General features: G+C 37.9%; 1 protein-coding gene across 1 annotated transcript in view; it reads right to left on the reverse strand.

The window, feature by feature from the left end:
- The window catches only part of LOC124115636 (alpha-1,3-mannosyl-glycoprotein 4-beta-N-acetylglucosaminyltransferase B-like), a 60,457-nt gene extending 35,265 nt beyond the window's left edge, over positions 1–25,192 (reverse strand). The window contains exons 1-4 of the mRNA XM_046476694.2: positions 24,993–25,192; positions 15,595–15,753; positions 11,339–11,507; positions 3,060–3,235 (exon numbers count right to left, since the gene is read on the reverse strand). Coding sequence (XP_046332650.1) covers positions 3,060–3,235; positions 11,339–11,507; positions 15,595–15,688 — 439 coding nt within the window. The 5' untranslated portion in view covers positions 15,689–15,753; positions 24,993–25,192. The remainder of the gene's footprint in view (positions 1–3,059; positions 3,236–11,338; positions 11,508–15,594; positions 15,754–24,992) is intronic.
- Positions 25,193–25,850: the final 658 nt, after the last annotated feature.

Raw genomic sequence — 25,850 nt, forward strand, 5'->3', positions numbered from 1 at the left:
TCAGACGTTTACCACTGAGACGTGAAACCCACGAGCACGGGTATGGTGCTGACAAACCGAGAAACATAATTGGGGCGAACCGGGATTCGAACCCACAATCATAGGTTTCTGGCGTGCCCAAGGCATGCAACTCTGCACAGCGAACCGCAGCGCCTTAGACGACTCGGCCACCCGTGCCCCCTCATGCCTTATGAACCTAAAATCATCTCTATTGAATCCATGCAAGACTAATGTTTCCCCCACAAGTCATGTTAGACACCCAGTTGTGATTGAAAATGTTGAATAACCAACAACTATTCATCCTAAATAGTGTTATCAATGTCTACTTCACCCTTTGATAGAAAAGTGTATTTCACTGACAACATAAACACATGATAAAGATATTTCAACAAAACTGATAAGATATTATTCAAATGTGGTAGAATAAGATGGAATTCAATGCAATTCTGACTATTTTTCTGTCAGCGACTGACTGACAAAACTTTATTTCATAACATGTCTCAGTGAACGATTTTTGAAAAATATAAATCCCTGCAGATACCTTTAAACATCCTAGTAACATAAACAACACCTGATAAACACTGTAATTAAAAGTTGTTTTTCTCATACTTAAGTGGGGGCGGTCGGGTAGCCTAGTGGTTAAAGCGTTAGCTCGTCACGCCGAAGACCCGGGTTCAAATCCCGACATGGGTACAATGTGTGAAGCCCATTTCTGGTGTGCCCCGCCGTGATATTGCTGGAATATTGCTAAAGGCGGCGTAAAACCAAACTCACTCACTCACTCACTCATACTTAAGTGGTTTAAGAAGTGGGGATCCTTTGGTTACATTAATTTACTTGTTAACTTTTACAGTATTGCTTGTTATGACATTTTCATATTGATAAGGACTTTTAAATTGTTAATTATTTCATGAGATAAGAGATATGACTGTGCTATGTTTAATTGTTAACCTTTACAGTGTTGCTAGTTAGGACATTTTCATATTGATAAAGACTTTTAAATTGTTAATTATTATATTATTATACTAAGATACAATAACTTCTTATATATATCAAATAAATAAAAATTATACACATTTCCAAAACATGTAAAACCTTTATCACAAAAGTGTGACTTGAGATAGTGTAATTATATCTTTAAATCACTGCAGGATACCGACAATAATGTCTCAAAATAAGCCTCAGCCTCGACTCCCTGCTAAGATACTTTTCTTCTTTAGCCATGTAAAACTGTTTGAGACTGTCATACCATTATCATTTCCTACATGCTGTATCAACAAGACATAAGCCCCACTCTATATATTCAAGGTTGTGTCACCTCCATCACAGGGCTTGTGTTGCGTACCTTTTCTCTCAGGGTCACACATTCTAATAGGACACCATATGCTCATCAAAAATGGTGTAAACAAGGTATGTAGTATCGACAAGAATAATTTTCTCGATAATGTTAGGCTTAAATCCCTGTCATGGTGTCCAATATTGTTATTAACCCTTTTCCATTTCAAACTACTCAATAGAAGTCAAAGAACAAGAGTCTGCAACAATAGCCACAAGTCCAAAGCCTGAGTCTAGTAAAATTGTGTTCGGTCTCCTGAGCTCAGAGTGAGTGAGTATGGTTTTACGCCGCTTTAAGCAATATTCCAGCAATATCAAGGCGGGGGACACCAGAAATGGGCTTCACACATTGTACCCATGTCGGGAATTGAACCCGGGTCTTCGGCGTGACGAGCGAACACTTTAACCACTAGGCTACCCGACCGCCCCTTACTGAGCTCAGAAATATTAGTCCATAAATAGCACTAAAATTGACCTAAAATGATGTTGCCAAGTTTGGGCGAGTAGCCTCAACAGTTTCTGGCACAGAGTGTTACACTTGATTGTTTCATATGACTGTAGTTAATGTGTCATGCCTGTTGGGAATTGCAACACACAGCCTTCCAATTGTGGGTGTTCTTTAACATGTTTTGTGTAGTATATATGTGAACACCACTCTGTGTGCGTGCCTGCGTGGGTGCGTGCGTGGGTGCGTGCGTGTATGGACTTATGCCAATTTATAGTGCTAGCCCACTGAGATACCATGCCGCAGTTTACCCTACTCAATCACAGTATACTGACTCAAAGCTGACCTTAATGCTGAGCGCTTGACAGGGTAGCAACAAGTACCACCTTTTAACGGCTTTTAGTATGACGCAGCTGGGGATCGAACCAATAGTGAGTGAGTATGGTTTTACGCTGCTTTTAGCAATATTCCAGCAATATCATGGCGGGGGACACCAGAAATGGACTTCACACATTGTACCCATGTCGAGAATCGAACCCAGGTCTTCAGCGTTGTGAGCAAACGCTTTAACCACTGGGCTACCCGACCGCCCCTCGAACCAATAGACCACGGAGGGGTCTCCAGGTTAGAAATCAATGTCACTGAGTAATGTGTCTCATTACAAACATCATGTGTAACTTGTTAACCAAAATAATGGTCTGACTAAGAGGGGTTCACTGCATACATTTACCTATGTATATCTGATGGAATAGTTTGGACATGGGTCTTCTGTGTGATGTGAGAACCCAAAAGACCTGGGTCTTCTGTTGGATGTGAGAACCCAAGAGACCTAGATCTTCTGTTTGATGTGAGAACCCAAGAGACCTAGATCTTTTGTTTGATGTGAGAACACAAGAGACCCGGGTCTTCTGTGTGATGTGAGAACACAAGAGACCCGGGTCTTCTGTGTGATGTGAGAACCCAAGAGACTTGGGTCTTCTGTGTGATGTGAGAACCCAAGAGACCTGGGTCTTCTGTTTGATGTGGGAACCCAAGAGACCCGGGTCTTCTGTTTGATGTGTGAACCCAAGAGACCTGGGTCTTCTGTTTGATGTGGGAACCCAAGACACCCGGGTCTTCTGTGTGATGTGGGAACCCAAGACACCCGGGTCTTCTGTGTGATATGGGAACCCAAGACACCTGGGTCTTCTGTGTGATGTGGGAAACCATGAGAGGAGGCCTGTGTGATGTGAGCCCAAGATAACAGGGTTGTCTGCATAAAGGAAACTGACAGACTTACCTCCATGTCTCCCCTGTGTGAGACGATAGGCTGGCCGCATGCGCTCTGGTCGACCCACCAGGTATGGAAGATATGTGAAGATACTAGGCAAGTGGATGCTGTCTTGTCCGGGACCAATACCACTTAAGTTTCTCAAGTAATCATTGACGTTGTGTGGAAGACCTCCCATTGCAGACCTGAAGTAAGATTGAAATAATAAACTCAAATTGAAGTGAATGAGAGAGAACTTGCCAATGTGCCAATAAGATTACGTTGACTGGCATATCACGATATAATTTCATCATCACAACCAATGGTAAGCCACATTGATGGGTATTTTTTACACATGGAACAGTTTGACAAGTCACACACAGTTTTGCTATTTGGATTGCAAAAAACAATATGTTGACAAATAGTAGTCAAACTATAAGAAATGTGACTTTTAACAAGTCAAAGTATAACATTCATAATATATGTATCCATTCTCTGTCAAGTACGGTTCCTTTCAAGCTGTCAATAGTGGTAATCTAGGGCTAACGTAAATAACAGTGATTTGATGTGATCTGTCAATCGATTTGTACACAATTTAGCCAAACTAACGTAAACAATATTGAATGAAAATTTGAATAGAATTAATAAAAATTAAAATGGACTACAAACATAAGTAAAGTTGGACAATGAACATTTTGTATTACCAGATAATGAAACAGGATTAACTTGCATAACTAAATGATAACTTGTTGATATGCTATATGACGGCAGTCTGTAAATAATCTGGTCTAGACCAGACAATCCAGTGATTGACATCATGAGCATCGATCCATGCAGATGGTATATGATGACATGCATCAACCAAGTCAGCGAGCCTGACCACCTTTGTTCGCCTCTTACAACAAGCATAGTCAACATTTACTGCAAGCATGGGTTGCTGAAGACCCATTCTACCCTGAGATCTTCATGGATCCAGATGAGATGAAGATGTGTGTCTGTGGGCATGGTGGGGGTAACAATGAAATTATGGGACCCATTGATTACTCCCTTGTGTCTTGAATGGCGTTGTTGCGAGGGAAAACTGTAGTTTCATTTGTAAGTTGACACAGCTATATTTGTATGAAGGTCAAGATTAAGATTATATAGGATCAGTTTAAGTTATGCTGAAATTACTGCCCATTGCAATTATCAATGGCCAATTCAGTAAAATGAATGGCCCATACTTGAATATTTCCTTCCCAATCACTGTCAATCTGCAGGCGAACTGTTTACCAAGTACAATAGTTAGGAAATAGCAAAGTTTTAAGGATTTAAATAGGTTCCCGATGTGAATAGGATTCCACATTCAATCATGTTATTCACGTTCATGGTCACAGGCCGCAAAGTTGCAACTTAAATGGTAGCCAATTTGACCTAAATTTCAGTTTGTCTACTGTCTAAAATTCAGAGGTAGCCAAATGACTACCTATAAAAATATCTTGTGGCGACTAAATTCTATTGCTACACATCTGTAGACACAAAAATAAATAACAGCTGATCTTGGAAAACACCTCTGCTAATAATTGTACTCGCAAATAATTCCTTCTAAAGTCAACAATGAACCAAAATACATAAATATTAATGTATTTAGTAGTTTATTTTAGTTGTCAATGCTCATTGGATATACCTATATAATCTAGTAACATAAGTTGCAACATTGTTCAAGTCACAAATAACAAAATTCAAGTACTGTTTCAACTAATATACAATTTCAAGACTAGTGCTGTAACTTGTACATATTATTATAGTTATTTGATAAAAACAATTTCAAATGTTTTTGCCTACCTACAATATTGGTTTGACTTCTTGATTTTACGCCGGCTACTTGGAAAAAAGTACTCGTAGCCACATGGCTACATGGTAAAAAATTAAACTTTGAGGCCTGGGTCAAGAAAGTGCATAAATATGATGTAAGTTTTATCTTTACCTCTGTATTTTTTTTTAAATAATGACTTGTGATTTTTTTTCAAACACAAATAAACATGATAAATGTGCAAAATATTGATTTACTTGTCCCTTGTCTGATGAAGCCTCTCTACACATAATGCTACTGTGTCAGTCTGTAGTTAAAGTCGCTACAACAACAATAATCTACTGTCCCAGTCCTCATCTATAGGGGGACTAGACTAATGTCAGTATGCCATTACTCTGTTGCTTCGGTTGGTTTGTTAAAACGACAAAATTTATGAGTCCTATTCCTAATGTTTACCATCGTGATGTTGCTGCAATATTGACTTCCCGCTCCCCTCCATATCTCTCACTAACTCTCTCACTCACTCACTCAAGCAAACCCTCTCATATATATTTATTTGCATAATTTAATGTCCCATCCAAGTATAGCTGATTATAATGACAGTCTGTGGAATTATTTCATTTTGGATTTAGATTCAAGTCTAATTGATACAGATTAAGAATTTTGAAGAAAAAAAGGAGTTTGTATTAATTCTTTAGGGGAAAAAGGTTATGTTTTTAGCTGCAGAATGTTGGTAATTTTGCTGCAGAATGTTGGTAATTTTGCTGCAGAATGTGTCTGGGACTGGTATGTGTGTCTGTTTTGTGTGTCTGTATTCTACCGATGTTGGGAAACAAATCTGAATCTTTGGTATGGCAAGTCAATGTTGTAACTGCTACCCCTACTGCCCACATCGTGATCATTATCTGTATCAGGAGTGGTGTTCTTTTTTCATAACTTGTCCCTGGAAACCTGAAGCATGGCTTATGCCTAACTACAAGAGAAAACTCAGTGATTAATTTATCACACATGCTCTCATACATTTTAGCCCAGGCTTTGTGATAATAGACTTAAAAAAGATCACAAAGATGTTTTTCCAAGTCAAGCCAAGAGGAATCTCAATATAGAATTACACACAGTTGGGGAGTGACATCACAGGCAAACAGCACAGCACTTGTATCATAGATCTGGGCAATTGCAAACAAGATGAATTCCGATTCATGTTGAGGCCCTTCCATCATGTCGTAAAAGGCGACTATGCTTGTCGTAAGAGGTAACTAACGGGATTGGGTAGTCAGGCTCGCTGACTTGGTTGATGCATGTCCTTGTATCTCAGTTGTGTGTGCTCTTGATATTAATCACTGGATTGTCTTGTCCAGACTCGATTATTTACAGACTGCCATCATATAGCTGGAATATTGCTGAGTGCGTCATTAAACAACAAACAAACCAAAAATGATGACACTGGCATTAGGGTTGGGACAATACACCAATGTGCAATCTGATTCGTATCATGATACTTGTAAGAGCTCTTATCTGTGGTGTATAAGCCATCTTTTTCATATACAGGATAGTCAAATACCTGGCACCGTGACGATTTATAGCTGGCAGTGTCAAGTACGACGCAACGGATGAAAATACTAATTTTTTCTACTTATTAGTGTTTGGTGTAACAGCCATTCCAGTAAACATTAAAGGTATGAATCAATATTTTGTACTTGGTGTGCGACTGTGATCGATACTTGTATCGGGAAGTAAAATATCACGATCCACCGACCAATCAGTGTATTTTCCCACCACTAACTGCCATAGGACAGTTAGTGTCGTTGGATGTACATTCCACTGACATAGAGATGCAAAGATTTTTCCTAATATTTAAATCATAAATTTAATATTAGGATGAAGCTACTTACTTCAAAATTAAAACTATTTAGTCTGTTTCAATACTCAGGAATGAGAATGGACATTTTCCTTTTTAGCTGAAACGTCTTTGCAATGAAGCATGGTCCATATTATTTGGGGGTGAACAGCATGTGTTTAGGGGCAAGCCATGAGATTTTAACATATTTGTAGTCTATAAAATTTTGGGAAATTTACAGATTCGTGGAAGATTCTCACCCCTGAATACTGAACATGCCAAAGATATTAGATGAAACTGATAAATTATTTACACACCCAACGGCATCAATGTAAAGAATTTATTTTGTTAACTTACATGCAAAATGTAAGTTTATATGCAACTTATACATTATGATTCAACATTGTTAATAAAATATTACTAAATGAAGTTATGGTTATAGTTTTTTTCTAAAACTGTTTTGAATCACCATCTTTTAATGTTGTGAGTATGGTTTTACACCACTTTTAGCAATATCCCAGCAACATCATGGCGGGAGACACCAGAAATGGGCTTCACACATTGTACCCATTGTACCCGGGTTTTCGGAGTGACGAACGAACTAGTCTACTAGTCTACCCGACCGTCCCCTTTAATGTTGTGGAAATAAACAATGTTTACATTCATCTCATCACTTTTTTCTATTCCAAGTGAGCCCAAAATACTGTCAAGGTTGACTATTAAGAACATTACAAATGTACCAAACTTGCAGGCAAATCATTGTTAACATGGTTAATGAATTCTAACATTGTCTCAGAAAAAAAAAATTGTGCTGTAACAAAAAGAACTAAGTTCAACATTCCCTAAATTGACAAACAATATATAGCAGTGAAAGGGGTTGTAGAATTTACTTTCTAATAAGCCCACAAAGAAAGTAAATTCAAATGTTGGCTTCAACATGTTCAGTTTGTTGAGTGTGTGTCAGTTATGAGAGGCATGCACCTGTTTAATATTTACAGGGCCTGTGTGGGAAAGCTTGTGCAGCATGTTTACAGCTTGGCAAGAAGCAGACATTCAAAGCAAGAAGTTGACAGTGGAAAGTTGACACACTGGAAGAGTTTCAGGTCAAGGGGGAACCCAACACCAAACCAACAATGGGGCCCTCCATACTCACAAGCTTATCTTTCAGCTAAGCTTGTGCTGTTTAAAGTGCTATGTGATATTGTGTTTGTGAGACTGTTACGGAAGTGAACAGTACAAGAGTTTGTGACATGACACATGGGGGAGGAAATATAAGGGATACATAGCAAATGCCTTGTTATAATGCTAACGACATGAAAGCCCATGAGCCATGTATTAGAAACTTGCCGAAGTGAACAATACAGGGGGTTGTGATACAACACATATCACATGGGCATAGAGAATATAAGGGATACATAGCAATTGCCTTGTTATAATGCTAACGACATGAAAGCCCATGAGCCATGTATTAGAAACTTGCCGAAGTGACCAATACAGGGGGTTGTGATACAACACATATCACATGGGCATAGAGAATATAAGGGATACATAGCAAATGCCTTGTTATAATGCTGACGACTGAAAGCCCATGAACCATGTATTAGAAACTTGCCGAAGTGAACAATACAGGGGGTTGTGATACAACACATATCACATGGGCATAGAGAATATAAGGGATACATAGCAATTGCCTTGTTATAATGCTAACGACATGAAAGCCCATGAGCCATGTATTAGAAACTTGCCGAAGTGACCAATACAGGGGGTTGTGATACAACACATATCACATGGGCATAGAGAATATAAGGGATACATAGCAAATGCCTTGTTATAATGCTGACGACTGAAAGCCCATGAACCATGTATTAGAAACTTGCCGAAGTGAACAATACAGGAGGTTGTGATACAACACATATCACATGGGCATAGAGAATATAAGGGATACATAGCAAATGCCTTGTTATAATTATGATAATGCTGAGTACATATAGGCCCATGAGCCAATGAATAGAAACTTGATCTTAACAATACAGGGGGTGGTGATACAGCCTGTACTAAGTCGGGTAGGGAATATAGGGGAAACATATCAAATGCTTTCTAAAGATGGGGACTATATTCAACCCCATGGGACCTTGTTACATGATTAATGTAAACAATAAAGGGATACGATTCATACCACACACAGGAGCATGGGATACTAGGTACATATCTCAAATGGCTTGCAATGGCGTTCGCCATATGAAAATTCATGTGCCCTAGACACTTGGCATGAGACACAACAGGGCTGAGCTAGTTTTTAGATTAAACAGTTTGAGGATATATACAAGAATTTATCATATAATGAATAGTGTTATCTATGTGATAAACCAATCTGATAAACATGGTGTAAACATCCAATAAATATGCAAATGTGTTCACCTAGCTATACTTACTTGCTAAAAAACTTTACCATAACATTCCTCATTCAGAATGGTGTTTCTCTATGTGCGGCTTCAACTCATTTTGCACATGGTAATTAATCTGGCATTATATACATATGCTGTTATTTCAGTAAATGAAATTATACTGAAACACTTTGAAAATACATATTCAATTTTTCATAATATTTGGCAAAATGGCCACAAAAATCAAATTAAGTTGTTCTGGGTAATTAGGCATGAGATAATCAAACACAACAATGTCGTCGTACATGTTTGAATCTCATTTGATAAGTTTGGAGATGGTCTTTTCTGAGTTTTAGTTAAAGTTGATTATCTGTCTTCTTGTGTTTCAGCATATGTACTTAACATTGATTATTATCCGACGGTGTATACGTATTGTAAATATCATATTCAAGGGGAAAAAATATACAATTTTTATTCATGATATCTATAACACGTATAATACAAAAACACCAGGACAATAAGTGCTTTATACATTTATCATCTTCGAGCCATGATGGGATGAAACATTAAACAAGACATAAAATTTTGTATACTGGATGCTTACGCTGTCTTCTGTTACCACAGTTACAGTTTGGGATGCTCATTTTCAAATGGCCAAGTTAGTGATTTGTGTTTTATGCAACTTTTAGCAATATTCCAGAAATATCATAGTGGGAATACCAGAAATGGGTTTCCAAATGGTGTTACCATGGGGGAAATTGAATCCTTTCGTTTGGCATGATGAGCAAACACTCCGAACACTTGGTTACCCTTCTACCTCTTATCATTAAAAGGGGGCAAAGGTGGCCCAGTCATCTCAGGCCCCGCGATTCGCGAGAGTTGCATCCATGGGCACGCGAGAAACCTATGATTGTAGGTTTGAATCCCTGTTCGCCCTTATTGTTTCTAGGTTTGTCAGCACCATACCCGTGCTCGTGGGTTTCACCATAGTGGTAAACGTCTGAGAACTGCATCACTTGGGGCTTTCCTCCCACATTAAGCTGACACACCACGATATAACTGGAATACTGTTAAAAGCAGCGTTAAACCCAACTCACTCACTCACTTACTTATCATTATAACCAGTTCCTTAGACTCCCCAAAAGTCACCCTTACTGGTCAGCAGGCACTTTGCTGGATCTTCACACCCTGTGCCTCAATTATATGACACAGGATAGTGAGCTAGTGAGTTATCTTAACGGCACTTCAAATATAGCTCAAAGACACTTTGAATAATTTCGGTAATATAACCAGTTGGTCCTTGCCAAAGCCCTACTGTCAAAAACAAATTAGATTCAAATAGTATAGAAGACAAACTAAAGGAACCCAGGACCACTTTCATGTCTAACACTGATCCAAGGTGCAGGCCTCAAAGTTTAAATTTTTACCAAGTAGCCATATGGCTACAAGCATTTTTATCCAGGTAGCCAGTGGTAAAATCTTAAAAACTTACATCATATTTATACATTTTCTTGACCCAGGCCTCAAAGTTTAAATTTTTACCAAGTAGCCATATGGCTACAAGTACTTTTTTCCAAGTAGCCAGTGGTAAAATCAAGAAGTCAAGCCAATATTGTAGGTAGCCAAAAGCATCTGAAATTATCTTCATCAAATAACTATTATAATATGTACAAGTCATAGCACTAGTCTTGGAATTGTATATTAGTGGAAACTGTTCTTGATTTTGGTTATTTGTAATTTTAACAATGATACAATTTATGTTACTAGATTATTTTGGTATATCCTTGCTTATCAAATGATCATTGTCAACTGAAATAAAATACTAATTACATTAATATTTATGTATTTCTGTTCATTGTTGACTTTAGCAGGACTTATACACAAGTACATTTATTAGCAGACATGTCTTCCACATTTAGCTTTTATCTTTTTTGTGTCTTCAAATGTGAAGCAATAGACTTTAGTTGCCACAAGATATTTTCAAGGTAGTCATTTGGCTACTTCTGAATTTTAGACAGTAGACAAATTGAAATTTAAGTCAAATTGGTGACCGTTTTAGTCGCAACTTTGAGGCCTGCAGGTGTCACCTTAAACTATGAGGTTACCCAAACACAAGCCAAATGCATGAATAGTGCTGACAAACCAAATATCATAATGCATGGGTTTCTAATGTTCTAAGAAGAACAGCAGATCCTGGCATGGCCTGGCATGAGATACAAACCTGCAATGTGAAATACAGTGTCCCTCTACCTGTAACCATGGGAACAAGAGAGGGACTCTATAACAGTTTACTTACCGGTTATTTGTGCCATTGTTGTGGGAGACAGCCTCAAGGAGGTAGTTAAATTGTGTTCTGAGGACGTAAAGGTCATTTTCTCGCTGCCTGTTCAAAGATTCGGCATATTGAAGCCTATCCCTCAGGTCAGCGAAACGCTTTTCTAGCAGCTCTTCATACTGGTTGTGCTCTGGAAAGAAGGAACACATCTTATTATCCATATGGTTGAAAAAAAATCAAGTTTTTGCCCTGTGGGGGTTCTGGCTAAAAGTTACAAGAGGGTTAGAATTGGTCTTCAGCAACCTTAGTCTAAATGCTGGTTGTGGGAACTGGCTTAATGGATCAGGTGGTAAGGTTCCTCTGACTTGGTTCACTGGGTGAGGTGAGGTGAGGTGAGGTGAGGTGAGGTGAGGTGAGGTGAAATTGGGTTTACTGTTGCATCCAAGATTGTGTGTGTGTCTGTGGCTGCTTGTACTAGTCCGGTTGATGCTGATTTATAGGGCTAGCTCACTGAGATACCACGCTGCAGTTTAACATGAATACCCCACTCAGACACAGTATACGGACTCCGAGCCGACCAGTCCTTGTTCTAGCCCTTCATGCCGAATGCCAGACAGGGTACTGGTTACAAGTACCATGCGACCGGAGATCAAACCCCAGACCTTCCGCTCTCCAGGCGGACGCTCTACCACTAGACCGGGGAGGCGGTCGTGTTAATACATGGACATATTTTTTCATTCATTGCTGTTGATGAAATGTTCACTCAGTGTGCACAATCACATGCACACGCGCAGAAATGATTACATTAAGTAAGCTAATGAAATGAGTGATTGAGTGAGTGATTGAGTGAGTGATTGAGTGAGTGAGGGAGGAGGTGAGTGAGTTAGTGAGTGAGTAATTGAGTGAGTGAGTGAGTGAGTGAGGGAGTGAGTGAGTGTCATCCATGTCAACGTCCTAACATTAAAAGGATATAAAAATGTACATGATATAGGTTTCTGAGAATTCAATAGTTTCTTATTTATAGTGCATACTTAAGTATAAAGCCAACCCAATTCTTTTGAGTTTCAGGAAAAAATGGTATTTTGTGTATAGTGCACAGTCAAAAGCTACATCTTACTTACTACTTCAGGTGAACGAAAAGGACATAATAAACTTTGGTCTTGTTAAAGAAAGTGTGAAAATTGCAATAAAAGATCACGAGACATGATGATTTACAATTCCAGTTTTACTTCCTGTTGATCGTTATGTTTTATATGCAGAGATAAAGATTACTATGAGGAGATTAAGATTACTATGTGTACCAGTAATTGTCTCGTAAAACTAAGCAGGAAGTAGCAATCAGCTGTACACACATTTCCTCCCAAATCTACAGGTGATACAGATAAATATACCTAATATTATAACTTTAAAGATTTTTATTGCAATGTCCGGAAGACACTGTTTTGGAAACTACTATTTTACAAGAAATAATATAGTTGCAACTTTTACCATGTATAAACGTGCCCACTCCATATATTTGTTAACATTTACTTGGAAATAGAATGAAATCTAATAAAAAAAAAAAACAAACAAACTTTTACCATATATATATTTAAAATAATAATAACCATAAGTATGACACTTTGGTATACTGCTGGATCTTCTCTATGTAGGGTAGTTTGATGAATCACCATTTGAGTATGCTGAGGCTTTCCGCAGATCGTGAAAACAATATGTTGATATATAATAGTCTAACCACAACAAAAATGATCTTTAATGAGTCAAAGTATGGCATTTATGATAAAAATATGTATCCATTCTCTGGTTCATTCAACTCGGGTTCATTTCATGGCACCAATAGCAGTAATCTGATCATGGCTGCAGAAAACAGTGGGGAGTTGGTGCGATCTGTCGATCAGTTCACATATGATTATGTCAAATTATCATAAACTTTAACAATATTGAATGGAAATCATAATGTCCAGAGATACAATCTGACAATGAACACTTTTCATTTCCAGATAGTGTATCAACAGGATTAACTTGAAATGCTGTGTTACATTTGTTTGTTTGTTGTTTAATGCCGCACCCGGCAATATTCCGGTTATATCACAGCGGTCTGTAAATACTCGAGTCTGAACCAGACAATCCAGTGATTGATATAATGTACATCGATCTATGCAACATCTATGCAATTGAGATACGATGACACGCATCAACCAAGTCAGCGATCCTGTTGGTTGCCTCTTACGACAAGCATAGTCCTCTTTTACGAAAAGCAAGGGTTGATGAAGACCAATTCTACCGTGGATCTTCACAGGTACTGTGTTAAGTGCTCACGTTGATCTTTGTGTTGGAAAAAGAAAGAATCAAAACTCAATTGCATGTGTGTATTGCGCGCACTCCAATCTACACAGCTGTATATTTTTTTTTAAAGTATGCATTACACACAAGGGTATATGGTTATATAGCAGCAAAGCCAAGGATCCTGTCACCCCACCCCAATTTCGAACACTGCAGCTTGCTCAAATTTGCCATGATGCCACTCTCATTACTTAAAGAACATGTTATACACTAAAAGACCCATGACAGTGAATGTTGTGATATTGCAATTATATCACAACAACATGTAAATCATAATGTTTGGAACAGGCAAACCAGTGGTTAATATAACAGGCAACCAATGATGGGTTTATCACACACTCAGGCGTGTTATAGATTAACTCCACCCAATCCTCATTTTTCTTCTCTTACAAGCATGGGCATTATGGGGATTTATTCTACAAATGAATCTCTCCCAGTGGGAGAAATGCAAAGAAATGCCAATTACCTGGAAACTTGTTTCGGAAAAATAATGATCATCCCCAGAGCGAATCTCGCATTACAGCCTTGAATATACTCCATTTATTACATCTCTCAGACACACCATAACTCTTGTCATTTAAGTATCCCATGGTTCTACATGTATCAGCATCATGAGACGATCCCATAATGGAAGCAGGTAATACCATAAACCATCAGGACTATCAACATGCCCAAGCCATGGTTTGGTAGGTAGTTCTTTTCACATCAAAGACAAGACATTACGGAGTCGTAATCACCATTAGTTATAGATCTTATCATTACTGATAAGGTGGGATAGGCTCGGAAAGCCTGAAGATTTCTATTCTTGCTCTGATAAAATACCAAATAAACATTGTGAACACGTTGACAAATTTCTTGTATTTGACATGTATGATGATTAAACTGATCCACGTTAATCACATAACCTAGTTGTACAAATGCAGGGAACCATATCAACAAGAAAATGTTATGAAAATATAATCATGATAGACATGTCAGCAGTATGTACATGTGTGGTAGTTATCGAACTTTGCCCAAGGACCTTTGTTCATGCTAACAACCATTGGTTTGATGTTGCTAACCAACCGCTGGAATGCAGATTCAATGGAAAACAACATCCACTATCGCTGGAAACAAGGGGTAATCCGAGTCTATTTTGTCACAGTATACCCACAGGGAAAATGTAATTAAGGCACTAGAAAATTAATTTCTTTGATCAATAACATAGTCAGCACTGGTTACTGCATCATGTTCAAAACCACAGTCCGCAATTTGTTATTATTGATTAAAAATTGCTGGAATTTAAATTAAATGGAAAACAACATCTGCTACCTCTTGAACAATGGACACAGCAAGTCTGTTCCGCCCAATGATCCCCACTCATAGGGAAACAGTAATTAACGCACAACAAAATCAATTTCTGTGATCAATTACCCAATTAGGCATATAATATGTCGCCAGCCTGTAAATGATAAAGTCTGGACCAAGCAAACCAGTGAACTAAAACATGAACGATGATCCATGTCATCAGCGTAAAAAGCTTGACCACACCTGATCCTAATTACCGTATTTATTCGTGTATAAGAAACACTTTTTTTCACACTTTTTCGACTCCAAACTTAGGGATACTACTCATTTGTAAAATTATTTTGAAATAATTTTTCTCAAAACGTGTTTGCTGTTAATTCTCTCAGCTACGCTGCTGGTCATGAAATGTCATCCAGATCTTTCTACACAAGGTAGTGAGTGAGTGAGTTGGGTTTAACACCGCTTTTAAGATTATTCCAGTTATATCAGGGCGTGTCAGCTTAAAGAGAGAGGAAAGCCCAAAGTGATGCAGGGGCGAACCGGGATTCGAGGCTACAATCATAGGTTTCTGGCGTGCCATGCGAATCGGGGCGCGGCGCTGGGCAACTAAGGCGATTAGAATAAGAATCAATCACTAAACTACTTACCATTTTGTGCAAAAAGTGAGAGCCAAAGCAGAGGAGTGAAACAGAGGACGCTTGTCACAATAAGAACATTCTTCAGCTTTACTCTCATTCGCATAGACTAGCTGCTCACGTCGAGGCTGTTCCCACTGTTATAGTCACTGGCGCGTTAGTAGCTCAAAACTGAAAGAAATATACAAAACATTATCCTTACAGTTACATGTTCTTTCAAACACTCACTTGTCTGGAAACATATGTTTAAACATGTTAAAGTCAGGTTCAAATTAATAATAACAGCAAATAATAATACTAATTTATATTGTGCCCAGTGCATTTCCTAAAGCATGCTCAAAGTGCTACATTATTATCAATGGATCAGTGTACACTCCATGTTCATTCTCAGCTCCCTGGGAATAATTACATTTGTTTAAAATGACCATATGAAGTCAAAGAAGAAGGAAAAGGTAAATTTCAAAAACAATGTCATGCACTCTTTCTCTCAAAAGTCAGCAATGATGTTGTCTTGAGACCAAATATCTCAATCAACACATGATATGGGTTTCTCCATTCACTGCAAAACCTCAAACAAATCAGGTGAGGTGAAATGAGGTTCAACATCACGTCGGAGATTATTGCACTTATATAACGACGTGCATGTGCGTGTGTGTGCCATCTTCTAATGCCTTTTGGTATCACATGGACAGGGATTGAACCCCCAACCTTCTGCTCTCCAGGCAAACGATCTACCACTAGACCACAGAGGCAATATCAACAAAACTGATCACGAATAAAGGGTAACGAATACGAATATTTAGTCACGAATACAATAACAAGTCTGAAGTAGCAGCTGTAGTATTATTGGTATTATTTGTTATATTCAGTGAAACATTAACAACATAAATTATTTGACATGGTTTGTTAATGATTAATATATTATACATTTATATACTGCACTTATCCAGGTACTTGTTTCTGCTCAAAATACTACAATGACCAGTGACCACAATACTGTCAAACTAAATATTATAAGAGTGTTGTCTTTGATGAAATCTATGTATATAATATGTTCTTGTGATATCTTTAGGTACAGGGTATGTAAATGCAGAAGCTTGCATATTCAAAAATATTCTATTCTAGTGGCCACGAAAAACGAATTCAATTCATGAATGGATACGGTTTGATTCACCAAATATGCGAGTGAATCTTACAGCCCTAATTGTAACGCACCTTTATCACTTTCACAACAGTTCATCAACACGCATGAAACAGTAACTAGGTCTCATGTATAAAAACATGTGAATAAATATCTTCCTGTATGTCAGTATTAACATATTATTCAACAACCAACACTTTCATACTGATCAATTATGTCCAACATTGATCTAACTGTGATAACTTTCATAGCATAACCTGCACTAACATTACACTTATGGCATAGCTGTGCGAGTTGCAGGTACCACTGGTAGGGCAGGGCATGCTTACCATTTTCATGAACACCTGGTGTCATCACTAATACTCAGTGATCCATTCACAGAATTCTTACAGGTATTTTGCCTTTTAGTTTTACACCCAATGGAATTGGTTTCAAGACAATTGAGACTGATAATTCTCGGAGTGTTACATTTTATACTATAAAGGAACCAGATTAACAGCCCTGATATAAGATTTATAGTACAGCTAAGGAACAGTAACAGCACTGATCATGCTGATATAAGATTTATAGTACAGCTCAGGAACAGTAACAACACTGATATCAGATTTATAGTACAGCTAAGGAACAGTAACAGCTCTGATATAAGATTTATAGTACAGCTAAGGAACAGTAACAACACTGATATAAGATTTATATTAGAGCTAAGGAACAGTAACAGCACTGATATAAGATTTATTGTGAGTGAGTGAGGTTCTATGATGCTTTTAGCAATATTCCAGCAATATCACATCTGAGGACACCAGAAATGGGCTTATACATTATACCCATGTCAGGAATCGAACCCAGGTCTTCGGCATGACAAGCGAACGCTTTAACCATGAGGTTACCCGACCGCCCCATTAACATTTAAAGCATAACTAAGGAACAGAAGCTGGAGTTACCACATTTACATACCCATACATGTCAACCAAACTACAATCTGCAATCATCCTTGTTTGTCAGAAAGTACACAAGGCAAATCCAGTACTGGTGATCTTGCCATTTGCTCCAATCATGTAACAACAGTGTACCTTGGCTGACCAATGAAGGTAAAGAATATACTCGTACATAGCGTATATTTAAAAAAAATAAGCTTTTTTCACATATGATGCCTAAACATTGCCTGTCAGGTTGGTAAAACATTGCAAGGCTGTGGGGTACTATGAAGCCAGACAATGGAGATATTTGAAGACAAATACCAGCAGCTTGGACATGATTCTCTGTCTCACTGGTAGCCAATGCAGGTCTTTGAGGACCGGTGTTAGGAGGTCACACATTCATTGTGTGTGTGATGAGCCTGGCAGCTGTATTTTGCACACGCTGTAGCCATGCAGGAGACTCTCACATTTGTCTGATCTTGAGGTGACAAATGCATTGACTGAGCCTATGGCCACATATCTACTGATTTGTCTGATAATTCCCATCTGATGGTTTCCGTTTTTGCAGATGTTATTCACGTGGTTTCTCAAACTGAATGTCGAATCAACCATCACACCTAGATTACTTGTATAACAGATAAAAAAGATATACCACCAAAGGAAAATTACTGCCATTGGCAAAATTTTTGGTTAACTAAGATGTGAACTCTCGACACAATGACAGCACAGATATCAAACCGAAACATTTTAACGCTGTATGTCAAATGTCCACGTCAACCATCAGTTTGACAGCTGAAAGGGACTCCTTGTGTGACCGGAGACGCCTCCAGGTTATCTTGACACCAGGCATTATAAGGAAGGCCAGTCATTGCAGCTGACTACCATGACACCATGTATAGGAAGACCAGTCATCCCAGCAGAGTACCATGACATTTACAGCCTGAGACTTCAGCCACTTGTCAAAGCCCCAGTCTAGTAAAATGTCTTTCGGTCTAGCAAGCCTGGTCATGGTGGTAGGCTCAGTCTAAAATGTTGTGACAAAGACAATGAAAGACGTGATTGGGCTTGTGAGCTCACAGACAAAAAGACTTTTTGACTTGTGATACCTTCAGTCTGTGCCAAGACCACTTGAGTCTCAGTGGTCTATCAAGGTCGGCAGGTTATGTCTGGCAAAATTCCCAAATTGGAATTTCCCAATTCATGTTAATATGGCTTATCTAATGTTCTGGCCTTGTAGAAGTAATTTGTCTATAACTGACAACAGGACCAATGAAGACGAAGAGGCATTAATGCTTAGTTTTACATTACTGCACTGAATTCAATGTCAAAATACCTCAGAATTTAGGAAAATAAGAACAAGAAGGGTATTTGAATGAGTGAGTATTGTTTTTTTATGCTTTTAGTAAATGCCAATATTTTCCAGCAATATCACAGCAAGAGACAACAGAAATGGTTTCACACATTGTACACAAGTGATGATTGACACCTGGGCATGATAAGCTCTAACGAACCTCAAGGCTAAACCCACCACAGAAGGGTATGTTGTCATATCAATTGACAATAAAACATTACAAAAGTCATGATGATTCACAAGTCTGCTGTCATTCCATGGCAAGAGTAGTATCATCAGAAACATGCAAACACACAGCTATAATAAAAACAAAAATTCCCAATCTTAGCATCAACAGTGTCATAAAGTAATGAATGAATGCTGTTCAATAATAATAAGAATAGTAAGGCTGTTCGCCTATTGCCGATGGTGTGTATATGTCATGGGGTGTAATTTCATTTGTCTGCCATTCCGCTGCCGGTCCAACAATTCAACAATTATATGCACCCGGTTCATACTTTTTTATGTAACCATGTGCTGTCCGTGAGCTTGTGTTGACAAACTGCCATGACTTGCCTATGATGATGAACTAACTGCCATTAAATTGTCTTGAATGACAACGTGACTTCTTCGTCTTCTTTTCAAACAGTCTTCAGATACAATAGGGCTCTATTCACATTTTTTACAGAATGTTGTGTCCTGGTTCCATCAGGGTCATTAACATGAAAAACATATAAAGGTTTAGCTCTGGGCATTCAGAGGAGAACAATGATGAATTATTTATCTTTTAAAAATATTTTAAATTTTATATGAATGATTCATTTTTAAGACTTTTGCAAACTTCAGTCTACATAAGAATGATAAGCATGTTGATTTGACAAGCATCAGGGCTGCCTTAGCCCATCTGGTGAAACATGGATTATTTGACTATTTATTTCAAGGTGGAAGCATTAATGATCATGATTTACATGAAATTATTTCACATGTGCATTGGGATGCCTCAGGTACAAGAAGAAGAAAGTCAAGTTTTGAATTTCAGCATGAACATGTGGTATGGCAGTGTTGTTATCATACTGATAAGATGCAATGTAATTGCCAACTCCATTTCCTAATTATACATCCTGTAACCAAGAAGATTAAACACTGCAAATCTATACTAGTTGCTTGAGGAGATAACGTTCTTCATGGAACAAGACAAGATGTTAACATCAGACCTTCAAAAAAAACTTCGAACATCATCTCAAATTTCCATGAGTATGTATAAGGTTGTACTCTTCGTTTATCAGTATTCGAGCGATATCATGAACATCTTTGCACACAAAAAATTCAAAAAACATTTGTAGCATGGAGCAGCATTTTCCCTTTGATATTATTCATACAATTCCTGATAGCCTACAAAGGATGGATACCCGTGAAGATTCCGAGGTAGAATAGGTCTTCAGCAACCCATGCTTGCCTTAAAAGGCGACTATGCTTGTCGTAAGAGGCGACTAGCGGGATCGGATGGCCAGGCTCGCTGACTTGGTTGATGCATGTCATCGATCCCAATTGCGTGCATCGATGCTCATGATATCAATCACTGGATTGTCTGGTTCAGACTCGATTATTTACGGACCGCCGTCATATAGCTGGAATATTGCTGAGTGCGGCGTTAAACAACAAACCAACAACAACAACCAACAACAAAGGATGGAGCCTCTAATACCCTGTTTAAGAGGTGGACTTGCCACAAAACATGCACACAGGACAGTCTCCAGGTCTCACTTGTTTTAATTAAAAAAGGTTAATTAGTTTTAAAGTGGAGAGTATTTGATCCAAGCTAAAGTTGAGGTTAACTTAGGTCCAAGTCACATTGGCATTTTATCCCACTAGGTACCCATTTACTGCTGGGTGAAGAGACATGTTTCTCCATTACCTAAGGAGATACCACATGGTAATGTGTGATTGAGTGTGGGACATGACCAAAGCACAAGAAACATTCAGGTGTCAAGCTTGCTAGTCTGTTTGATTAACGCTGCACTCAGCAATATTCCAGCAAAATGATGGTGGTCTGTAAATAATCAAGTCTGGAATCCATATTGTACACACTACTCTGTGCCATTCCTAGTATCGTGTAATGATACATATTGGCAGAATATTGATAATCTCATAAGTTACACAGTAGAAATGAAGGCTAATTCTAACAGTGCTTCAGTCACAGGTATGACCAGCTGATCCTCAATTATTGTTCTTTGTTGTTTAACACCGCACTCAGCAATATTCCAACTATATGATAGTGGTCTGTAAATAATCAAGTCTAATCGAGACAATCCAGTGATTGACATCATGAGCATCGATCTACGCAATTGGGATACGTTGTCATGCATGAATAAAGTCAGTGAGTCTGAGCACCCAATCCTGCCAGTCGCCTCATCTGATAAGCATAGGTTGCTGAAGACCAATTCTAACCGGGATCTTCACAGTTTACATTGTGAATAAACACCAGTTCATAATGCTGCTCATGTATCAAGTCATATTTAAAGGATATATTAATTTCAAACAGAAACATTACAAAGTTTTGCAACTACTGTATCTGACTACTCCATCATAACATATGATACATGAAAGTCATAATTTTGTCTCAATTATCCGTGAAGATTCCGGGTAGAAGAGGTCTTCAGCAACCCATGCTTGCCATAAAAAGCGACTATGCTTGTCGTAAGAGGCTACTAGCGGGATCGGATGGTCAGGCTCGCTGACTTGGTTGATGCATGTTATCGTATCCCATTTGTGTGGATCGATGCTCATGTTGTCAATCACTGGATTGTCTGGTTCAAACTTGATTATTTACAGACATGGCTGGAATATTGCTGAGTGCGGTGGTAAACAACAAACGTAACAAATCTAATATTACAGCTAATGTCAGCCTGCTCAGATCAATAATAGTTCTAGTATGCACTGCTTTTTGTCACTTTAGAAGACTTAAAAGTTTGAGGCAATTATCATGATTATGCTTGGTGAAATTACAGAGGACCAAAGACTCACAAGCCTTAGATTTATACCACCCAGGTGAAACCAACATACATATTATCATGATAATAAGACACTGAGAGGCCACATTCATACTCAAGATAAATAGGTGATTAAAAAACAACAGGTGGTAATCATGGTTGTCAAGAAACATAAAGAAATATAATACAGAATTTATACCTGGACCAAAAGCTTGTACACATCAAATGAAGGCTGTAGTGGAACTGTTATAACATACTTCAAAGCATATAGCCAGTATATACTGAGAACACATAACCTCGGATCTTGTAATAGCCCTCAAATGACCTCTTCCAATAGTCCATCGGTTATATTCATCAATAATAACAAGAAAACTAGACAAGACATTGGACAAAGAATAAAAGCCTCAGGCTTAGGCCATGTTACATCATACTTTGCCTCAGTTGATCACAAAAATAACATGCCGTTTCACCACCAATCAAGAGAGCCAATAGACCATGAAACAGCCTCAAGGATAACTGTTATCCAGATAAAGGGAAGAGTCAGGGAGATAAAGGCCATAAAGGGTTATGCAATATTACACCTTAAGGAATGGCAATTGTTCATTCCCAGGGATACAGAGTTCATGAACAATGTTTTTACATATGCAATACGCACAATATCCAAATATTACATCAAAAACTAACAATCTTGATCTTGATATAATATATACATTACTGGGAATTCTTTACTAGTCCACTCAGGATTTTGATTGGTTCATTTTCTAGGACAGGGATCTATCATATTGATTCAAAAGAATAATGCTATATCGATAAATAGTAAAATTAATTTTTCTGTTTGTACTGTATCAGTGTCCCCGCTTGCTTTTCAAACTGCCAGTCCCCACTAATTTTTGTCAGTCCCCTCTTTCAAAAAATAGAAACACATGAAAAATTCTCTTTTTAAAAAAAATTGACTTTGTTTCGAGACTAAGTTGCTACAAATATATATATAACCTCAAAGCAAAGCAATTATTATTTTTGGTAATTGGTAATTAGCGGTAAATGGTAACTCTGCTATATGTAGATTTTCAGTTGATAAATTTAATGCTAAAATGAATGAGGCTGGTCCAATAAATGCTTAAAATTGAAGTTTCTGCTTTCTTATCGTCCATATTAACTATGGTAATCTTAATATGAACATTTCTGTAGAAGTGAATTATTTATTTCATATCAACATTCTATAAATTCGTACTGATACAATATGGAAACTTAAACTTTACCGTTACATCAATATCTCTAAGTAGGAATACTGAGAGTTCTACATGACGCACAAATGTGTGTCCATGACACATAAATCTATAGAATGGACACAGAAAAGAATAAAATGCATCCAAAAGGGTGCACAATAATATTAATAGTACCCAAACTTGACCAAAAATAGTTCCTGTAGTTAAAGTAATATCAAATCTTAAAGTACAGTAAACTACACCATTTTATTACTTAACAGGACCCTCATGTTTCCTGTAAGAACCCTTGAAATAAATTAATGGGCTCCCCTTGACCCCAAAGGTAAAACCCTGAATACTACACATGATATGATGCATTAAAAACTCAACACCTGAAATAAAAAGAAGCAATTTCCATTATCAAAGGAAATAAAAAGCCCACTAAACATGCTAAAGGATATTTATCATACTTGACCCATGTTACAAAACAGTGATTGAGAATTGTTTGATAGGCATTAGTTAAAAGTTGACGGATGAAAAGTAGACACAATTTATGGATAACAACTTCTTTAATACTGTAAAAAGCAACGTTTCGGTATAGATCCTTATACATCCTCTCTATGTCCTCTGTCCATCTTGATGTGACAGTAATATCCTTCTGTTGTCATTACTTACTCATGTTATTCCACTCATGTGTAGCAATTGTTGTTACTGTTAATCCCCTACTGTTAATCCCCCACGCACTACATGTATATATATTCTGTACAATGTTGCTCATTCAATCTTGCTTGACAACAGTGTAACCGAAACATCGCTTATTACAGTATTAAAGAAGTTGTTATCCATAAATTGTGTCTACTTAGTGATTGAGAACACTTGTACAGAAAAGCATGGGGACCTATACTGGTCATAAATATATATGGCCCCATCAAATGAAGTGCAGGTTAACATGATTTACATAATATTCAGAAGATTCCTCAGTTGTTTCACATAATTGATATGGTATATTTCCGCAGATACAATCCAGGAATGACCATCAATTGACCATCAATTGTTTACATACATCCATTGTAAAGTATGTATTCACAAATCCTACTATCTTAGATATAAATTACACACAAGAAATAATTGTGGGCAAACATTTAGTGTCTCAAGCTCACAACATGGGCACAACATAAATAGTTATCTAACGTCCCCCTCAGGGCAATGATGTGTAATGTGGTAGAGAGAATATTTCTTTCAATGTTCAAGATGCTGACACTGGACACATATATCTCTCATCTGTACATTTTTTTCACAATAACTGCAGCATTCTGGCTTACTGACAACTGAAGAATATGCTAAAACACTGCACTAAAACATGTGTTTACATTATGATAACTCTGCATATATACCATGTTATAAAAAAGTGACATCAAAGGGACAAGTAAAACAATGTATGACAATGTGACTTCAGCCAAGGAGGATATGTCACAGATATTATGTGAGAACCTGTGTTATAAATCCAATATTACCACTTTCCTTATCATAATCCTTTGAGGTAGCAAAGAAACGATTAGCTAACATAAGTATGATATTACACATAGAAAATAAAAATAAAAATAAAGATAAAAATCGATACTAAAGTATTTTAAATAGTTACAAAATGATGGAAATCACATTGCGAAACAGGAATAATGCGACGGTTGCGGCGAGCATGACACAACGTCTCACATTGTTCAGGATAACTTATCAAAAGGCATCCATTTGTCTCCTGGCTCGACTTTTGTCTTTAGGTCAGTCGAAGTGACGACTGAGATTGAGTAGTAATGATCACACCGTACTCACCAAATCACATGAAAAGCCCTTTAATCTGTCGTTGCCGCCTTCTTATTGAACTTTTAATACTGTATATCTCTCGCATCACATGGCTTGTGCATGAGCGAACATTAGGTTATATTTTCATTGGCTCAGAACAATCGGTACATGAACATTGAAACACTTTCGCCCGAATTTTGCCGTCTGCACTCACGGGTTGTTTTCCGACAGATAGGCGGCGCTGATCAGCTGCTTCCGCTTTATATAGGGGAGATAATTCTTTCTTTACTATCGTTCTTCCATTGATCATCACCAGCTGATCACCACACTCTATTTGACGTAACGAGGGCGTCACATTAATACCATATTGTATAGATTTTCTAAAAAAAACCAAACGTTTTCTGTAATCATCGTTGTGGTTCAATATTCAACAATCCATAGTTTTATTTGATCTTTTACGCCGAACTCAGCATTTTTCTAGTAACGTGACGGCGGTCTGTAAGTAATCGAATCTGGACCAGACAATCCAGTGATTGACATCATGAGCATCGATCCACACAATTGAGATGCGATGACAGGCAATCAACCAGCGAACCTGACCACCTGTACCGTTAGTAGCCTCTTACGACAAGCATGAGTTTCCAGGGAGCTACCTATTGTTACCCGGACCCAGATTTACACAGTTAAATATATTTGACTGTATGCTTTACCTACAATATCCAGTCGTCTAAGGCGCTACAATTGTCTGTGCAGAGTTGTGTCCCTTGGGCAGACAGAAACCTGTGACTGTGAGTTCGAATCCCGGTTCGCCCTGATTAATGTTTCTCGGTGCGTCAGCATCATACCCGTGCTCGTGGATGTCACCGAAGTGGTAAACGTCGGAGACCT

This window comes from Haliotis rufescens, unplaced genomic scaffold (genome assembly GCF_023055435.1).
Source record: "Haliotis rufescens isolate VD_foot unplaced genomic scaffold, xgHalRufe1.0.p SCAF_7, whole genome shotgun sequence".
In the NCBI taxonomy this organism is placed as follows: Eukaryota; Metazoa; Mollusca; class Gastropoda; order Lepetellida; family Haliotidae; genus Haliotis; species Haliotis rufescens.